Source organism: Pinus tabuliformis, chromosome 5_1, assembly GCF_031772625.1.
Source record: "Pinus tabuliformis cultivar Carrire ecotype Pingquan chromosome 5_1, CPIR1, whole genome shotgun sequence".
Lineage (NCBI taxonomy): Eukaryota > Viridiplantae > Streptophyta > Pinopsida > Pinales > Pinaceae > Pinus > Pinus tabuliformis.
The window spans coordinates 861,418,126-861,438,607 of NC_142305.1; the positions used below are offsets into that span (position 1 = coordinate 861,418,126).

General features: G+C 43.4%; 1 protein-coding gene across 1 annotated transcript in view; it reads left to right on the forward strand.

The window, feature by feature from the left end:
• The window catches only part of MCCB (3-methylcrotonyl-CoA carboxylase), a 234,649-nt gene that overhangs the window by 103,676 nt on the left and 110,491 nt on the right, over window positions 1-20,482 (forward strand). The window contains exon 6 of the mRNA XM_089433023.1: window positions 42-206. Within this exon, the coding sequence (XP_089289149.1) occupies window positions 42-206 (165 nt within the window). The remainder of the gene's footprint in view (window positions 1-41; window positions 207-20,482) is intronic.

The window sequence follows — 20,482 nt, forward strand, 5'->3', positions numbered from 1 at the left end:
CTGCATGCAAAGCTAACAAACTGTTAACTGTGTTTGGATAGACTCTTGTTACAGGTTTTGCAAGAATCTATGGACAGCCTGTAGGCATAATTGGAAACAATGGCATTTTATTCACAGAATCTGCTCTAAAAGGTGCTCACTTCATACAGCTATGTACACAGCGCCAGATTCCCTTGATATTTCTTCAGAATATCACAGGATTTATGGTATGTCTAGTTCCAGTTTCATTTGAATATATATTTTCATTCTATCTGTTTTAGTTTTTCTTCATCTATGAGCATGAATGACACTCTATAAGAATAATTGTTTCTTGCTGGTTGTTGTCCTTGAGAGTTTTGGGTGTAATTATCCTATTCTTTCCAGTGCAAATTGAATTACTTCAAAAAGATCTGTATCTATTTCATCAAATATTTCAAATTACCGATGCAAAATTATTTCAAACCATATGACGCATAGCTGTGATAGATGACAAGAGTCAGATGATATATTATCAGAGAAGTGCTTTGACATGCTTTTTATATTTGTAACGAAACATTTCAAGGGATTGTTCAGAGAGAAGCCAAAGTATGATATTTATAGAGAATTTTTTTAAGACAGCCTTATCAAATGCGTTGTTGAATATACTAACCTTTGATGGGAAGCTGGGTTCTTTTCTCACACCACGAGTCCTTCCATTAGTGAGGAGCCACATTGTAATGTCCCCACCTAAGTAATTTTGCTAAGTAAATTCCAAATTTTGCAATTTTGGCTTTTTGACTTAGGAGAAAGGAGAAAATCGATTTTCTGGTGGGTTGTGGGGGCCACAAAAAGTGAATTCGCACCTTCTAAGGAGAGACACACATTTGGGGAAGGAGAGAGAGAAGAGGGGAGGCAGATTACTTGAGAATGGGGCCCACAAGGAGAGAGAAAGGGGCTGCAAGCATAAATAGAAGATGGGAGCCTTCATTTGGAGTCTTGCACAGAGGTTGTGGGGCAAGGAGAATTGGAGGGATAAGGGTTGGAGGAATAAGGGAATTTCTGTGGAGAAATTCGCTGGAGTTGTGGAGGGAGTTTGAGGGAAATTTGGGAGCATCCTACAACTTCTCTCGCATAATTTGGGGGCCTCTTAGAACTATTGGATTCTGACCAAACCCTTTCTGGGTTTTTGTGGGTCTATTGAGGGGAGGCTACAGTTAATTTCTCAGAATTTTCTGAGCAATCTAAAGGCCTGTAACACCTGTTCCTTTCCAGCCAGTAGCAGCAAAAAATCCAGCAGCAAGGTGCAGTTCATGTGGGAGGGGTTTACTCACTCCTTGAGCCATTTATGGTAAGGAGATGCTGGCCATAATGCATGCATTGGCAAAATTCCGACAGTCCCTGGTGGGCAACAAATTTAAGGTGAAGACTGACCACAACAACCTTAGATTCTTTTTGGAGCAAAAGGAGCTTCAGGAGCGACAACAGAAGTGGGTCAGCAAAATTCAGTCCTATGATTTTGAGATAGAATATGTCAAGGGCAAGCATAACATAGTAGAAGGCCCACGACACTTTCTCTTATGGATATCACCCAGGACTGGATGGCGCAACTGTTGGTAGAGTATTCCAAGGATTAGCAAGCTTGCGAGATCGTGGATGGCACATTTGGAGATGATAGGTATAGGGTGGACGATGTGATCTACTGCAAAAATAGGATCTACTTGGTGTTGGGGTCACAACTCAAAGTGAGGATTGTGCATGGCACATGATTTTCCCATGGCAGGACATCAAGTGTTTCTCAAAACTTATTGGATGATCAGAGAGCGCTTTACATGGAGGAGTCTTAGAGGGGATGTCTTGAGGCATGTGCAGGAGTGTGGAGTTTGTCAGAGGAATAAGGAGGAATAGACTCACCCAACTAGTCTTTTGAAACCTCTTCCCATTCCGAAGAGGAAGTGGAGAGTATATCCATCAGTGTTGCGGGGGAGCGCCCCCCCCTCAATCCCAATCCGCGCTCCGGGCGGGAGCGACTCGGGAGCGCGCTCCCTAAATTTTTTTTCGCTCCTTGCCTTTTCGGGAGTGTTTTGCCTTTTTTGCAAATTTTTTTTTGTAGTAATGTTTGAAATGCAATTTTTTTCAAGGAAAGAAATAATTTTTGAGTGGGGCAGCTTAATGATCAAGTCTAGGCCCTAGTATTGATATGCTATTCATGGTAATGTTAAATTCTTAAAGTAAAAGTGACTTTTACTTAAATTTTTAACATTACCATGAAATGACTCAGGATGTTTGAGAGTGGTTCCGGCCTCATTGGATTTCATATGGAGAAAGTAGAATTTTATATTTCATTCAAAATCCAGCAGACTTATCAGTTTTCCAGGATTTCAGGATTGGGGGATTGCAATGTTTCCATTGAATTTTGTCATGTATTAGGGTATGAAACTCGTATTTAATCAAGAGCACCAATCCCTCTATGCACCTTGATGTTAGTGACATTGGTTGTCGAACTCTATCATGACCCTCCTAAAAATGTACGCATCACTCAAACAAAATCTTGACTTGACATGCTATGCTTTTTCTATCTTATGTTAATGCTTAGAGGGTGATATTAATGACAAAGATCCCTCTACAGATACAGAGGTAATGACAAAGATACCTCTGGATATTAATGCTTAGAGGGTGATATTAATGACAAAGATCTAGATTTTCCAACAAGACTAAAAAATTAGACATTTCTCGTGGTGGCAAGAGGCCCAAGCATAAGAAATAGATAATAGATTTACTTCTCTTTTCTAGTTTCTAGTAGCTTTTATAACTATTGACTCTTTCATATTTATTATGATATTTTTTTAATCAATATATGACAATTTAAGTTTGAAGTTGGCAATGATAACTCATTAGTAATGAATTATGAATATGATGCTTCATGAAAGTTGAAAGTTGTTTCATTTCATTTCATTTTTTAACATTTCATTTCATGTTAGATATTATTTGTTGTAATGGTTACACTTAGCTTACAAGTACAACTTTGGTGATCAATAATGATAAATGTTATATATTGAATTTTGAAAGCTTGAAACTTTAAGATTGATGAATCATGAGACTCAATATGTTGTATGTTACTATGTTACTAACTTGTGGACGTGGTTGATGAAGATTATAACTTCTAGATGATTGTTGTTATATGGTTCAATCTATGTTCTTTTATGTTTTTTATATCTAATTCATTATTCTACATGTTTTTGTTGACATATATGTATCAAAATATAAAAAATATATAAAAACGCTCCGGGATTCGCTCCCAAACTGGGAGTTTCTGAAAATGTCGCTCCTGCTCCCGTTTTCGCTCCCACTCCCTGCTTTTGCTCCCGCTCCCAGGTAACACTGATATCCATGGAATTCATCATAGGTCTATCGGTGGCACAGGGGCATGATTGCATCTATGTGGTGGTAGACCGGTTGACCAAGTTTGCTCACTTCTTCGCTATACCATCTAGGTCCTCAGCTTCACAGGTCGTTGAACTTTTCTTCAGGGAGGTATTCAAATTGCATGGTCTTTCGAAGACCATAATCAGTGACTGGGACAACAGGTTCATGGGAGAATTTTGGTAGGAGCTGTTCAGTTTAGTGGGTATGAAGCTCACTCCTAGTACTAGTTACCACCCCCATACAAACAGGTAGATGGAGATTGTGAACAAGTGGCTGGAGGGATATCTGCGCAACTATGTAACTGGACAACAATGTGCATGGGTGAAGTGGCTACACCTTGGGGGGTACTGCTACAACACCACCTACCACATGTCTATCGGTATGTCACCTTTCTGTGCTCTTTATGGCTATGATGCATTATTGTTTGCTGACATGGTTTTTGGAGAAATCCAGGTCCCAGGGGCCAAGGATTGGAACTAAGAGAGCCAAGTCATCCTCAAGGCTCTCAGGGATAACTTACAAACAACACGGTACCAACATAAGATGTATGCAGATCGACATAGAATTGAGAGGTAGTTTGAGGTTCGTGATATGGTTTATCTATGCCTCCAACCATACGGGCAGTCATCACTTAAGCAGAAGGGGGCAGAGAAACTCAAACCATGTTTCTATGGGCCATACAAGGTAACTAGGCGAGTTAGGGAGGTGGCATATGAGTTGGAGCTTCCTGCGGGGAGCAAGGTGTATAATGTGTTCCACATATCATGCCTGAAGAAGGCATTGGGACAACGGGTCACAACCACTACAAAGTTACCTCCATTGGATGATGAGGGTCACCTAGTACTAGTGCCGAAGGCCATTTTGGAGGTTCGTGAGAGGAAACTCAGAAATAGGATTATCAGGGAGTTCTTGGTCCAGTGGAAGGATTTGCCAGGGGAGGAGGCTACATGCGAGGGTGATCAAGTGCTACAACACCCAACATTACGATTGCTTCAGGACAAGAAACATTTGGGCGGGGAGGACTGTAATGTCCCCACTAATTAATTTTGTTAAGTGAATTCCAAATTTTTGCAGTTTTTGCCTTTTGACTTAGGAGAAAGGAGAAAATTGATTTTCTAGTGGGTTGTGGGGGCCAGAAAGAGTGAATTCGCACCCCCTAAGGAGAAATGCGCACTTGGGGAAGGAGAGAGAGAGAGAAGAGGGGAGGCAAATTAGTGGAGAATAGGGTCCACAAGGAGAGAGAAAGGGGTTGCAAGCATAAATAGAAGATGGGGGCCTTCATTTTGGGTCTTTTGTCATTTTATCTTAAAAATATCAGTTCTCTTGCAGCTGCTTAGCTCAAGACAACTAGTGCTGCTTAGCACAAGGATTTCCAAGCGGGAATCCAACCCTTTCTTCGGAGAACCTTGAGTGTCTCCCTCGTGGGGAGGAAGGAGACCATTCCGAGCTCTTTCCAAGTTGTTCATTCATCACTCCAGCCAGTAGTGCACATTTTCTAGGGTGCATAAGACAAATCGTGGGCAGTAAATTCGAGCTGGAGAAGAGGTTGCTTGTTCTGGGAATTTGTAGGAAGAATTTGTACCTTGGGAGCAGGTTTTCGTTTGAGTTTTGTAGGGATGGAAGTGAGCTATTAGGAGGGCATATTTACTCGATTTCTGGCCTGCTCAAGGGGTCACTGACTAGGCTTGCGCAGAGGTTGTGGGGCAAGGAGAATTGGAGTGATAGGGGTTGGAGGAATAAGGGAATTTCTGAGGAAAAATTTGCAGGAGTTGTGGAGTGAGTTTGAGGGAAATTCGGGAGCATCCAACAACTTCTCTCCTAGCAGTGCGTACAGGAAGACAAATTGGGCAACTCACATAATTTGGGGGCCTCTGGGACTACTGGATTTTGACCAAACCCTTTTTGGGTTTTTGTGGATCTATTGAGGGGAGGCTACAGTGAATTTCTCAAAATTTTCTAAACACTCTAGAGGGCTAAAACAGCTATTCCTTTCCAACCAGTAGCAACAAGAAACCCAACAACAGGGTGTAGTTGATGTGGGAGGGATTTACTAGCTCCATGAGCCATTTTTGACACATGGGTTTTGCCACAAGCTTGCAATAGCAAGCCTCTCTATCCTCATTGTTGTATTCAAATTTACCAATATTAATACAATGGCTCAAATTTTTGCTCATATTTCCAGTGTTTAATGTCTATGGTGGTGTATTTCTGAATTTTGTAGCTGTAGCTAGTTTATTGCTTCTGTTATTTGTTGTATTTTCCTATTAGGAATATTACACACATTTTTAATTAGAGAGAGCATAGCTGAACCATTTCTTCTCTGACTTCAACAATTATATTGAAATTGTAATGTAGTAATTCAAAAGTTGAGTCACAGTTTGCTACCTGGATGTCTTATTCTCCTTAAGTGGCATGTATTTATGAAAGCCTGGAATGCCTATACTATATTAAATTCATGTACACAATAATAAAGATTAAATTTGAGCTATGCATGGAGATAAAAAAATGTGTAAACCAAGCTCTCCATAATCACTACTGTAGTTTTGTAAATGGTTGCATTGTTGGCTATGACTTTACATTGATTTAATCATAATTTGGCAATAATGGAGGCGTCTTTTGTTTTCCTTGATAAATGTTTTTTCGTTAAGAAACATGACATCATTTGGTGAAGTGGAAATGATGTGGACTAGAAGCTTACATCTTTCGTTTGTGTATTGATAACCCCTGTACAACTCCAAGAGGAATGGGCAATAGCTAGTCATTTGTCTGCTAAGGTCTTCCCCTTTGAAATCAAGGTGGACCTGGCATGTTAGAAAATTAGAAAGGTAGAAAGATTCTCTTATATTGATAATTACTTGTGATTTTATTGTAGTCTTATTAGCTTCTCTTTATGTTCTTCTTTTATCTTCTTTTCATCACGCAATCATCAAATCATAGCATGAAGGTCAAGGACACCAAATGTAGGCACTCGGCCAGGGATAAAACCCCTTTATAGGGGAAAACCCAATCAAAATATTCCACTAGCAAATTCAAATTGAGATAGACCAAGACTTGGACCAGACCAAATGACCTTCCTCCTCCACCAAGTTAGTCCTCAAACTGTCCTTCCAAACTTCAAAGATCAACTGCAACAACATTGCACCAATACTGCAGCAAAGACAAAATTTCAGCCCTACTGCTTCAGAATTGTGGCCCAGCTTTAAGTCTGCAACTTCGACCTTCCTGCAGCTTCAGCTCCTTCGAACATGTGAGGCAAAGAGAGAAAAAATCGACTTCTTTTGTTTGACAAAAACTTCCTTCTTCTTCGCTAGGTTTTCCTCCTTGAATTTCACACCATTTTACTGCTTCCAACTACTGCAGATCAAATTTCTTGAATTTGTTTCCAAATGAGGTCGAGTTCCCTCTATTTATACTGCTTCCATTAGGTCTAATTCCCTTGATGAGGATGACTTGTCCTTCTTTGAGGCCAACTTGGTGGAGGAGCCCTAGAAGACCTAATTTACATCAAAATAAATTTCTTTCTTGACTAATAAAGCCCAAGAAGGGTCCGTTACATAATGACAAGGACAAGGACTCTTGACACAAATCATAGAAGCCTGCAATGGAGGCTTTGACCTATTAACCATTGACCCAAGCATGAAACCCATGCTTTAATAAGCCAATTTCTTCGACAATAAAATTTCTTTTTCTTTATTTTGACAAATATATTACATCATGACTCATACAATTACGAAGGCTGACACTAGTTACAATTTTCAACATTCCCTCTTAACTAGGGAGGTATTCATAATTACATATATACAGAGGTACATGGAAGATCTCAAAATGATATGCTCTATGAAGAGTCACTGCACACGCAGTGCTCCAGATTAGATACCTAACTAGGGTACTCTAATCGGGTGGGACTAAGGTGTACTCAAGCTTTAGCCACTCTAGGTAGCATCAGGCTATTAAGCTCTAACACTAACCTAGGGATCTAGGTGCGTATCCAATGTTGGAGCTCCAAGACCAACACCACCCTCCCTACTTTGGGATATAGAAATCAACACATAGGCTGTCCAGATGTCCTCCCAAGCATCGTGTTGCCACAAGATGCTTCATCTCTCCTTATCAACTAAACCAAATATATATCCACGAATACAAGCATGCTTCAAACGTTCAACCTTTTTATGGAGAGATCTTGCACAATCACAACCCCAATCAGTGATATACCGTCAAATATATATACAAGCAAACACAAACCTTCGGGGTCCTCAATCATTTTGATGCTACTTGTTGTCATCCGGATTGTACAGGTACCACGACAACTGCTCAGGGCAGGGGCTGCCACTCTGATCCCCGCCCAATTCGTTCTAGCTGTCTCCCAACAACAGGCTATGGGGGGTAGTCCCTATGGAAATGAAGTAAAGGAAAACAAGTTGGGAACCAACTCGCTTGGGAGACACGGATGAGTGGCCTAGCTACTCGGTAGAATTTAACAAGATTAATGATTAGATTAGATTTTAAGATGAGACCAATGCCTTATGGAGTCACAATTCTTGCTTATTACAAATTAAAACCAAGTATCCAAATGGACACCCGCTGCTTAATATGATAGACTAACCTATATGAAATGCAAATTCCTAAGATCTAGGTATGATGCAAGGGTGTTGGTTAATTTTAGATTAAATGCCTAGTCTAATTTGAACCTTTCCCTTAATTGTTTTGAGAAATAGTCTTCATAGTAGGTTGTGGGATGGAAGCCAACGAGAACTAGTTAGTGGCCTGATTATCGATACCTCCCCCTGTGTTCCAACCACCCAGTGCCTCCGGCACTGCAGAGACTGTGGCTCTAACGACTGTAAGGTCACTATGTTAAGTTTTAACCACTAAGAAGGGCTGAATCCCTCAAGCTAATTGGAAAATGGTTGCCCTTGGAGTCTATCAACCAAGCTTATGATTGGAAGTAAGTTATTAATGCAAACTAAGTCCTAGGATGCTTGTGCAACAATGATGAGTGGAGTTAAGATTAGTTTATGTTACTTAAGTACTTGATATGAATTATCTTAAAGAAAGAGTACTTAACAATGATGGGATAACAATCTTAACCAAGATTACTGTTTAAAGATACAAGTGCAAGCTTCAACTATAAATTAATCCACAAGATACTTAACCAATTAGATCAACTTATCCAATTAGTCACAAAGTTATAAGATGTCAATCACAATTACCAAAGATGTTTCCAAACAAGATTATGTGTGATCTTATTACTCAATGCCAATTATTAAGAGAAACTCAACCGGATTCACAAGATACCAATATGCCCAAGAGACTTATCACCAAGATGATTTATGATCTAAGTGCTTTAGTGAGTGAGCCAATTTAGATGTGAAATATGAATAAACTCACAAGAAGAACACAATGTTAGCCACTTCCACAATGTAAATGCTAGGAACAAGTAACAACAAAATGTAGATCTATGAAAACACTTATACACTTTATGTTCCAATGACCCTTTTATGAGCAATAAGTGACTATTATGACAGCAGTAGGAAAGTTATGACAATAGTGAGGAAAACACCTTAGATCCAAGAGATAACAAGCCAATAGTGACTAGATATGATCAGTGAGATGCCCAACAACTTGTCAAAGTAAAATAATGTTTTTTAGCCCACCTTAAGATGCAATATTCAGAAAAATTCCAAATCTGATCTATTTATTACAACAGTGAATTCAGATGAGAACAATGAGCTATCTATGCTACAAGAAGTTGCCAAAACATGCCCAAAACTTGGAAAAATTTGCCAAATACTGAAAACTTAACCTTTTGAGCCCTTTTAGATGTGTGATTCAGAAAAATGCAGATCTGATATGTTCAGTTATGCAGTAAATTCCAGCAAACAAATTTCCAGATCTAGGCTAGATAACCAATGCCCAATTGGCCAAAATTTAAGAAAATTTAAATTTTGCAATTTTGAGTGATTTTGATGAATATAAATATTATATCACTGCTATCACTGCTGTAATAAAACAGAGGCAAAATGAGGGTTTAGAGAGCAAACCCTAGGCTTAAAGCCTTGAAGATGAACTTGCCCAAGTTGTCCAAAATTTTGGGATGAAGATGCCACCTGAAAATCAAACTTTTGAAGCCCAAAAACTTGCAAAACCACCAAGTATTCAATCCAGAAAATTCAGGGATGAATTTAGGGCAAACTAGGGCCAACACTAGGTCTAATAGGGCTAGCGTTGGGTGGAAAAGAGGTTGGGAAGGAAAATCAGGGGTCAAAAATGGCAAGAGGAGACCGGGAAAGGCCAACACTGGGAGGAGGTCGTACAGGGCTAGACGTTGGGGCTATGGGGCAAGTCAAGGCCCTAAAGGGCCATAGCTAGCCCAAAGGGTAGCCGTTTAGGGCAATGGAGCGGGGCTGAGGCTCCTTTATCCCACGACTAGGCCAATTAAGGCCTTAAAACCCCAACGCAGGGGCTTGAAGGGAGTGTCGAGGCCCTTTGAGGCTGTTACCTGCCTCCAAGAGGCCGAAAAGGTTGGCGCAAAGGCAAAAAAGGCTGACGCTGGGCTAGAGGAGGCTGGATCTAGGCTCAGAAGGCCTAAAAAATAAAACCCTTGCTTTAGATTTTTTTGCTCTTCTAGATCTGAATTTTGCTGCAAATTTCTCAATGGCTGGCCCTTCAAAAAATTTCTAGAGACTAGATCTTACCCTCAAGGGTCTATATCTAGCTCTACTTCAGCCTCTTCTCTTAATTTCACCTACAAAAATGAAAATAAAACTTGTTGACGATGTTGGACCTGCCAACATGTTAGGGGATCTCCCCAGTAAGAAGTCCCAACTAGACCTCAGACCGTTTGATGTAGGAGTCTTAGCAGTGGGTCGTACGGTATCGCCTTGACTGTGGTTGCACAAAGAGGCAAGTGAGATGTCCCTGTTGGTTGCACAAACCAAGGAAGGTGCATGAACAGTTCTAACACGAGGAAAGTGAGGTGAGTGCGCCCCTTGGAAACCTGTGAAATCACGCGGCTAAAAAGGGAATGCACGAGCGAAGATGCATCACAAATTGGAAGGCAAGTAAGTTAACAATCCAAAGTGATGGTTAAGCCAACAACACATTTCCGTAAGATTCATACATACATATACAAAAAGAGTCTATACACACATGCGTAACTAAATAGATACATATATCATTAGAGTAAACAAGATAGCTGAAATACAATAACAATATATGCATGAAACGCATTGACTCTGTTATATTAAGAAGTGAAAATTCCAATCATACAATATAGCCATGACTGACCACTAGTCCCGATAGTGGAACGTTACAGTCAATGTCGCCTACTCCTCCAAAGAGATGTACTAGCTCTGCAATGTGGAGAAGCCAAGGCTTGTTACAATACTCTCCAAGCTTTCTCTAAGATACTCCTATCAGAAGCTTGGCTGACCAAAAGCCCTTACAATGAGTTATGAGGGATTATATATAGCAAAGGGTGGAGTGACCCTTGACATTCCCCTTTGTGACTGTTCACCTACCTTCATGACTCTTCAACTATTCTATGACTGTTACATTCAGCTATTGACACTTGAACTTCCACTTGACAAGACGTTACATACAATCTGCACATGTACCCATGTGAGATAAAATAGGCTTGAGCAAGCCATGCAAGACATCACTATGACTTGGAAAACTGTGGGAAGACCAACTCTTCGACATCCTCACGATCGTCAATGGTAGCGAACTGATGCCAAGCTCGGTAGTCCGCGATGGTGTCCGTGTATTCTGTGGTGACATCTTTCTGGTAGCGAAATCATGCCTTTGTTGCTTCTGGGTACACTGCTCTGGCTCCTCTGTCCAACTCGTCTAATAACATGTGCATCATTGTCTTGAGTGCGGCCGGACTGGTGACATACTGATGCATGGTATCTGCACTGATCGCCAAGTCTGCGCTGGTGGCTATGCGCATCAACTCGTCAAAGTACGAGTCAAGCTCCAGTCGAACTTGTGCCTTTGTCTTTGCCTCGGTGAGTGTCCCAATAGATGGGATCGTGTGTGCGTGCACAACAACATCCATGCTTTTGAATACCCGTGCATGGGAAGCCTGCAAACTAGTGATGAGCTGCGGGAGTTCTTCATAGTTCCGGATCTGACTTCGGATACGTGACTTTAGCTCTACCGCTCTGCGCTTCATCGTCTTGGGCAAGTGTAACGGGGCTCCTTTGTATTTCATTGTCCATGTTTGCATGTGGTTAATAGCGGTATGCACGTTTGACAAGATACGTGCTCTCTTAGCACATTGCTGCTGCCTATCGTTGAGATGGACAACTTCCTTATGCACGATACCAAATTTGGAATACAACACCCGCATGACTGTCTCAAGGGATGATACTTCATCCAGTATCGCCTTCTTCAACTCTGCTCGGGTGGATGCTGTAACCAGTTCTCCTCCCTGCTTGGCCGTCTGTAACTCCTTAGCCATTCGCTTGTTCTCTGCTATCAAGAAGTGAACACTTGAGCTAGTGGCTTCGGCATATGCTCTGGTAGCATCGACCAATGTTGCTGGATGCTTGTGCACGTCAGATACGATCACTCGTTCCTCAAACTAGTAGGAGATGTGTGGTCATCCGGAGTAGACACTTTGCGTGATTGCACAACTCTATGCTGCGACTCGTCGAATGATATGTTGTGCATCTCTTCTTTCGGATTGTCTCCAAGGATCTTAGTATCTCCTTGGTCGCTTGGGACTTACTCTGCTTCCGGATCCGGTGAAGCTGGTGGGTCGACCTCTTGGTGGTAAGGCATGAGGTCGATGTCTTGCTCTAACTCTGGCTACTCCATTTCTGTATCCATCTGCTCAAGTGCTCGTTCAATCTCTTGAGCAAAGTCCTGCTCCTGCGACTGCTCACCCTGTCTTCTTTGCGCCAGCTGCTTGGATGAGTCTACCACTTGTACGGGTACAGTTTCATCAATCTGTGTATGTTGCGCCCCCTGCTGTATCTGTCCTTGTTGCGCTTCCTTCTCCTGTCTGCGCAGCTCCTGTTCCTTCCGGAGTTGCTCCTTCAACTCATGCAACTCCTTCACTGTTTCCTCCATCCTCTGTTTTTGTCTCTGCCTTTGCGCGGTCTTCCTGTTGCGCTGTTGCTTCTTCGCCTGTATTGCCAAAGCTGCTTTCTACACGAGTGGGTCTGCTTGGAACTTGCAACTTTGGTTTGCCTCTGCGTTGTCAACAATCTTTCTCTTGCCTTTGTCGCGCGCCGGTGGTGGTGCTCTCCTGGATGCTGCTTCACGTTGCTTCACTAACCATTCCACAGCGATGCCGACCGGTTCATTGGGCCTGGAGAAGCTGTGACAATATCTCCATGGGTCTTCCTCAACCCAATGACATGCCCTGTGGATCCACAAAAACTGTACTCTCGTGCAGTGATCCTTCACAAAACAATGCGGGTCATACGAATTATAGCTTCTGGTGCCGAAAGGATATTTCTTGAACTCTTCTGTTTCGGCATCCGCATGCTTGAGATTCTGTATCTCGTACAACTCGATCCGCAACGGAAGAGTGGGCCAAGGTGCCTTCTTCTTCCGGTGCAACCTAGTTGACAGTCCTGCCGAGATGTGGTATGATACTTCTTGCATGACGAGCTTGTCCATGGCAAACTTCGACAAAACATGCGGAGCTTCTCCGCGCTATACATCCATATGAAGGTGCCAAGAAGTGAGGCATACCAATCTTCTATGTCGATAAGTGCCTCCATTGCTGCCTTCGACATGCAAGGTGGATCTTGCTCAAATATCATCTTGTACATTGAGGTGACAAAATGATCTGATAACTGTGTGATGACTTTGCGGAAGCTGCATTCAAAAAACAGTTTACAATAAGTGTTGACAAAGGTTTCCACTGGTGTCCATGCCCACTTCAACCTAGGGAACTGCTGTCAGGCACAGATTGCATCCAAGATGTATGCGGACATGTAGATTTCTGCTTGCTGACCTTTGGGCGGCTGCCGAGCTCTTGTTACCTGTTCCTTCAACCTGTGAGCCAACATGTCAGACCAGTTGCATGCTTTGCCTTCACTGGCCAATTGGTCCAACGCGATCACCCAACTCTGCAGGAAGGTCTCCGTGCTCTCTTGGCCATACAAGCGACATGCAAAGATGACCAAGTACTGATACGCCTTCCGCAGTATCTTCGTCTTGTAAATCTGGTTGGGTGTCATCCTGAATTTGGCTGGCTCCTTCACCTAGTTCTTCAAGATATCCCTGGAGTTGGCATTGCTGCTGGGTATGCTGAAGGGTGTCTCCATGGTGATCACTGGCTTCGGCAAGTGGTACATCTGCTGATAATCCTGTGCCTTGAAGGTAGCAATCTCTGTCCCGCTGACACTGCTCAATGTCATCGTCTCGGGATCAATGTGCGAGACGATCCAATGTATCATGTCCGCGCATGGGAACACAGGATACCTGCATGCAATCCGGTACAAGCCGGACTTGTGGATGTTCACATAGATTTGGTGGTCTGCAAGATCTTCCCCAATTGTGCTCGAGAATGCATCATTGACCTCTTGTCATTTCAACTTGATGTCTTTGACTATGATTTGCTTGGTGTCTTTGTATATCAGCAAACTCAGACATTTGCTCAACTGCTGCTCCAGTGGTGCTTCCGTCGGTGTCCTTTGACCTTGCTCTCTTAGAGGCCATTGATCCTGAATTGTTGAGAGACGGATGAACACCTGCTATATCTGGAGACATGGCAACATGCATGGCAAGAAATCTGTCAGCTAAAACCAAGCAAACTTGAGGGCTGAAATGCAACATACCCGGGGAACTGCTGGCAAGGATTGCGCAATTTTCACTGGGAGGTCGGGAGATTGACTGTCGAAACTGCGCAAAAGGCAGTTTGGACTGTTGGGAGGCTGGTTGACTGCTGGAATTGCGCAATGCGCAATCCAGACTGGCCTACTGGGTGCTGAGATTGCGCAATGCACAATTTCAGCTGGCAAGTGATGCAGGCCTAGGGACTGCATTGCGTAATTTTCTAGGCTAGCAGTCACTGCCTCTCAGAATTGCGCAAAGCAAGACTGGAGGGCACTGACTGGCCAAATTTGCGCATTTTCTGGGAGGAAGGCAGAGCCTTCCCTCTCAAAATTGCGCAATGTTGTCCAGGTAAGGCAGAGTCCGGGCCAAGGTTGCCTAGACCCGCCGACGGGCAACTGAAAGCATATGAAGATGTGAATGCATGGCGATACTGAGTGTAAGCAGGAGTGAATGATCATGCAAACAGTGAATGCAAGATTCAGAAAACGGAACAACATGCATGTGTGTGAAACGAGTTGCCAAATCGGCGACCATTCGTGCAAAACAGTGTCATGCATGCAACAGTAGTGAGATGCTAACGAAAACTGAAACGGTGCTTGTACAAGCTAACATGCATGCAAACGATAACAAGCGTTCACAAAAATCAAGCAGACAACACTCACACAAGCCAAAACACAAAAAGCAACAAAAATGCTGCAAAAGACAAGTAAAGCGGACTTACCCGGAAATAGATGAGCTAAATGTGCCGAAGACTCCTGGATGTACTGTGGGATGTCAGAGTTGCAAAATCGATGTGAAGAATGAACTCTGAAGTGTCGAATAAATAAGTTTGAAGCTCATGACGCGCATGCCACAAATGTAGGAAAAAGCGGCACTTGGAGGAAAGCTTCTAAAACGATCTTTGCATATAACCTCCAGCTGCTAAAAATAGATCCCTAAAATCTAGGGATGCTTTTTACATGTAGCTTTTTTCTATTTCGGGAAAAAGTAGTGCATGCATGCAAGTCAAGTTTTCTTGGTCCCGGGTGGAACCGGTCAACCTGAAGGCACGTGCAACAGCGTGCTTGATTGAGAGGGATTTTTGCGCAATTTTTGGGAGGAAGCTGGCCTGGCTGTCTAGAGGGATTGCACAATTTCTGGCAGGAGCAACTGACTGCTGCCTAGAATTGTGCAATTTATGGGTTGAGCTGCACTGTCGGGCCAGATTGCGCAATTTTCGCTGGGAAGGTTGTTTGACAGGTTTGTGTAGTTTCTGGGCCTAGCAGGCTGCCAGTCAGATTTGCGCAATTTTTGGAGGGAAGGTTGGTTCCCCTCCAGAATTGCGCAATTTTCTGAGGGAGTTGCTAAGCCAGCAGCTGGCCCAATTCTAGGGTGGCAGCCTATGAAGGGAGTGAAACAAGCAATCATTCAAAGGCTGACAAGCTGCTGAGAAACCAATGAAGCCTATGTAGTTGATTGTGCAAGACATGCTTCTAGGATGGTTGGTAGGGAGGCTCGAAAGCGAAGTTAAGGCAATATTTTGCAGGGTGATTGTAGCCGCTACAGCACTTGGCGACACACTGGTAGAACTCCACCTCCCTGAATGGACCTTGTTTGTGAAAAGCAAGTCTAACACCTTCGGAAGTATTGTTCAAGTCTTTGTTCGTCTTGGTTTCCACACTTGCTTGATTGTAATATGTAGCATCTGCCAAGCTCTTGGTCAGTCGACACACATTCCAAGCCAAACCAACACAGTTGTTTTGATTGGGGTGAGGGGTATATTGGTGCACAAGCAGTATGACCGTTAGAGTTTTAGTTTCATCTCTGGTGTGGCTCTGCTGCCAACAGGCCTAGACAGTACCCCGACGGAGTCACGTAGGAACACAAGCATCGCTCCACTGCGAGTGAGCCTGGTCGATACCCTGATGGAGTTACTTGCATCACCTCTCTGCGCAGGAAACCTTTCTCTTCTTTCGTCTTATTCATTTTTCATTTTTATAAAAAAATTTCACTTTTTCATTTTTCGTAACTGTGCATAACACTTATTCATTTTAGAGGCGGAAGAGGGATTCCGACTTATTGAGAGCAGAAGAGGTTGTTCCTTCAGAGAAGTATTTTATATATACCTCTGACGTGCTTGTTAAGGTTTTCTCCCTCACCTTACTCTACTTGACTGAGCTAACAAGGATTAACCCAAACACAACCGACTAGAGTAGGTGACACTAGTTAGTGTGCAAGCATTGTGTTTCCACCAAGGTTCACTTTGAACAGTACGTCTTTTCCATTGGCGTATCATGGATTGAAGGTAACAAGTTCTTCATACAAAGGCAAGACGACAGATAACCAAGTATTGATAACTGCACAAGTCCTCTCGTACTTTACTCAGCTTGTTTCAAGAGTCGCGCACGGTTTCATGCGAAACTAACCTACGGACCTAAACAAGCAAACAAACAACAAATCTAAGCAAAAGCATAAGTAAATGCGTAAGCAAAGCGGGTAAGCAAACAAGAAAGCGAACAAACAAACATGCCAAGTAAGAAGCAAACATGCATGCAAGCAAACAAACCAAAAGCAAACACTACTCCTGCTCCTACGCTAACGGTGCATGGGTCTGCTCACGTGAAGTGATACTTCCAATGTAGCCACCGGCACATTGGTCAACCGGAACTCATGTTGGTGAAGGCATGGTTTGCGAACAAGACAGCTGTGTGAACCAGCAAACATGAAAGGTATAACAATGAAGACAAACACACTCCGAGTTTAAACGCGTCCATAGAACATAAGTGAGTGCAAGTGCATGACATGCAATCCGTGGACTTACCATGGTGTTGTGTGTTGAAATTTCTAAATCTAACTGTTAGAAATCCTTCATGTACTTTTTGATTTATTTCTACCTACTTGTTCTGTTTAATTAACAAGTTATTTACCATGTAAATACTGAAAATAAATACAAGTACATGCTCAACACATTACAGATCATCAACTGAAGGAAAAACAAGCACATAAGTGAGACTGTTATTTTTGGACCAATGCCCCCGGAAAAACCCAATGTGGGAAAACCGGTGCAACTTCAGAATACAATCTGGGTGCCAAACCGGCTCACCCAACAAAGAATGATCTCGGCAGTAGTACCTCTCAGTTGGAGAGATATATCGGCTAAAACCCCGGATGAACAATCCCATAGTTCTCAGCTCCAATCTGCCCCACGAAATCTCCAGCATCTGCCTCTAGGGAATGTGTCAGCCTCTTTAGCCCAACATCATCCCAACTCGCCTTGCATCAGCCCCTGGAGGCACTGCGTCAGCCTCTAGAGCCTCTCTGTCACCCACGTTGGCTCTCTCTGGCACTGCGCAGCTACTGGCTGTCTCTGCATGGGCCCTGACTGGCTCTGCGTGGCCTCTAGCTGGGCTTTGCGTCCCTCTCTCCTGACTTCCACGCTGATGCTACCAGTACCCTCTTCGCCTCTCTGCTTCTGTATTAATTGCCCCTCAGTTGCAACTCTGATCACTCCTTCGATTTCCTCAGCAAGCCCTGCCCCAGAAAATCGAATTCTTGATCAACTTGGTGTATTCTCCAAGTGACCCTCAAGCCGCCTCTTATACTTTTCTCGTTGACAATTCAACGGCCGAGATTAAGTCCCTAATCAACGACTAAGATTAGCTCTGGCTTGATCCATGACTTTTGGACCCTTCTAACACAGTTTTATATTAATTCACATTAATATTTTATTTTCCCTAAGTTTAGATTTAGGGACTCCATTAAAAATATTAATTATTTTAATATCTCCCAAACTGTTTAGAATTTGCTCAAACCATTTTTGGGTATTGGAGATCTCATGTGCTTTAGCCTCTCCACAAATTTTTGTGGCTAGAGCACATCCGATGCTACCCCAAATCAACACTCCCTCTTAGCGAGGACTATGCTCTAGTAATACTCTTCACTGAGCATCACCCTGATCATCCGACATTGGTCCTGGTGCTGATGCTAGGCCTGCTGCCCAACATCCTCTGTACTGCTGCATCATGTACTGCTACCCATGGCCCTGCCACTACCACTGCTGCATCCGTACGACAACCCCTCTCATCATGTTGCATCGTGCTGCCCATAGCACTGCCATTGCTAACTACTGCACTGCAACTCAGTTACTGAGAAGTAAGTAACTGATCTCCCAACTCTGACATCTCTGTCAGGCTAGAGACACCCATGATGCTGAAACTCCCTTTGTCGCTGACAAGTGCCCCTTCTCTGACCTCTGTGTTGCTGCAACAACTCCATGCATCTCGCACTGCTGCCTCACGCTGTCCTGGGAATCTTGCACTGTAGCTTCCTCTGTCGCTCCATCCGCATCCGTCTCTACTGACATCCGCCAGTACTACTACTCCTCTTTGGGGCTCTCGTAGCAAGGTATAATCTAAGAGGCTGGGTACCTCGAGGATCTTGCCCCTCATTGTCTGTAGTTTGTCTGACTACAACTCGATGTCTCCCCACCTCTTCTCTCGAGGTGCATGAGCACTCATGGCACAATCATCATCTGTTTCCACTTCTTTTTCCGCCCTCGCTGACGCTGCCTTGGTCTCAGAAGCCTCTCCCTTGCTCTTCTTCCTCGAACACTGGTTCGCATAGTGACCCAGTTCCCCATAGTGGAAGCATTTGACCTTGGAGAGGTACTTGTTCTTCCATTTCTCTTGCTTTCCCTCATATGCTAGGGCAACATCCTCCTCTTCCTCCTTGATTCTAACCCCCTTGCTATTGCTTCCCGCCTTGGTCAGCCTTCTGATCTCTTCTTGGTGAAGAGCCGCCCACAGTTCCTCCCAATCTGGAAGGGTTGACTTGCTCAGTATGCTCTGGACAAACACCTCCCAGCCTTCTGAGACTGCGTTCAAGGCTGTCCTCACCATCAATTCTCGATCCGGCATGGCCCCTATGGAAGTCAGTTGATCCCAGATCTTCTTCAATCGACCGAGGAAGATGTCGATCTGTTCTCCCTTCTGCATCTAGCATGACCGCAACTGATTTTATAGTAGCATCTTCCTCTGCATGGAAGTATGCTGATACAATTTCGTCAGGGCCTCCCACATCGCATTTGCCGTTTCCTTTTCGACAATATGTGGTACTACATGGTCCTTGAACCCGTTAAGGATGATGATCTTGGCCCTCGCCATTGCTTCCTCGTATTTATCGTTCTCAACCGGGTCAACTGGGATCGCTATCATTTTCAAGGCGAAGTCCTTGAGACGATTCCTGTCTAGAATGGACAAGATTCTGGCCTTCCAGACTCCGAAGTTTGAGGCTTCGTCTAGTCTGTCCTAGTCTCTTACCCCGTTCATTGCCATTTCGCTGCTCCTCTACTTCCCTCCTGGAAGTTCTCGGTGTTACTCCCTCTGAGCCTCCATTTCCCTCCTGGAAACCCCTCTGCCAATGTCGAGATGCCCCCACTCCGATCGTTAGTGCAGCTGTACCACTGATTCAAATTTCTTTGCTAGAAATCCTCGGCAACAACTCCCTCCTCCTTGGTATTGTCCTATTAAGTACTATTCTGACCACAGTACCCCACCAGCTTCACTCCGCAACTTACCCACAACCTCCTATGCCTCAGCGAACGGAAAGTTAGAGCTTCTAGGCTCTGCGCAATCCCGACACCAGCAAAATCCGCACCTCCTGGCCACGGGCATCAATCCTTCCCGACTAAGAAAGATGACCGGGCATTGCGTAGGTCAGGTCTGCTTCCTTTTGCCACTGCGCTGATCCTCCTCCCAGCTCAAACTTGATGACGCAGGCACTGCGTCACCCCTTCCTTGCTGCTTTTCCGCTAGGAACAAATTTCGTCACTCGGGACAACTATTTCTGCTGCTGCTGCTCTGCTCACCTGATGCCCTCAGTTCTCCTGTGATCTGCAACCACACTCTGATACCATGTTGAAATTTCTAAATCTAACTGTTAGAAATCCTTCATGTACTTTCTGATTTATTTCTGCCTGCTTGTTCTATTTAATTAACAAGTTATTTACCATGTAAATACTGAAAATAAATACAAGTACAAGCTCAACCTAAGTCACATGACACGAGGACACGAGACACGGAGGACACGTAAATACGTGGTATTCAATACGAAACGCAGCGACCTGGAAACAGGACACGGGGGACACGTTTTATATATATTTAATAAAAATATATATATATATATATATATATATATATATATATATATACCGAAATATAGTTTTTTATCCATATTAAATTGCAGGTTGCAGGCTTGCAGCTTATCTAATCAAATTAAAATATAATTACTTCTCAAAGTTCATAGTTCACTTTAAAAAAATAAATAG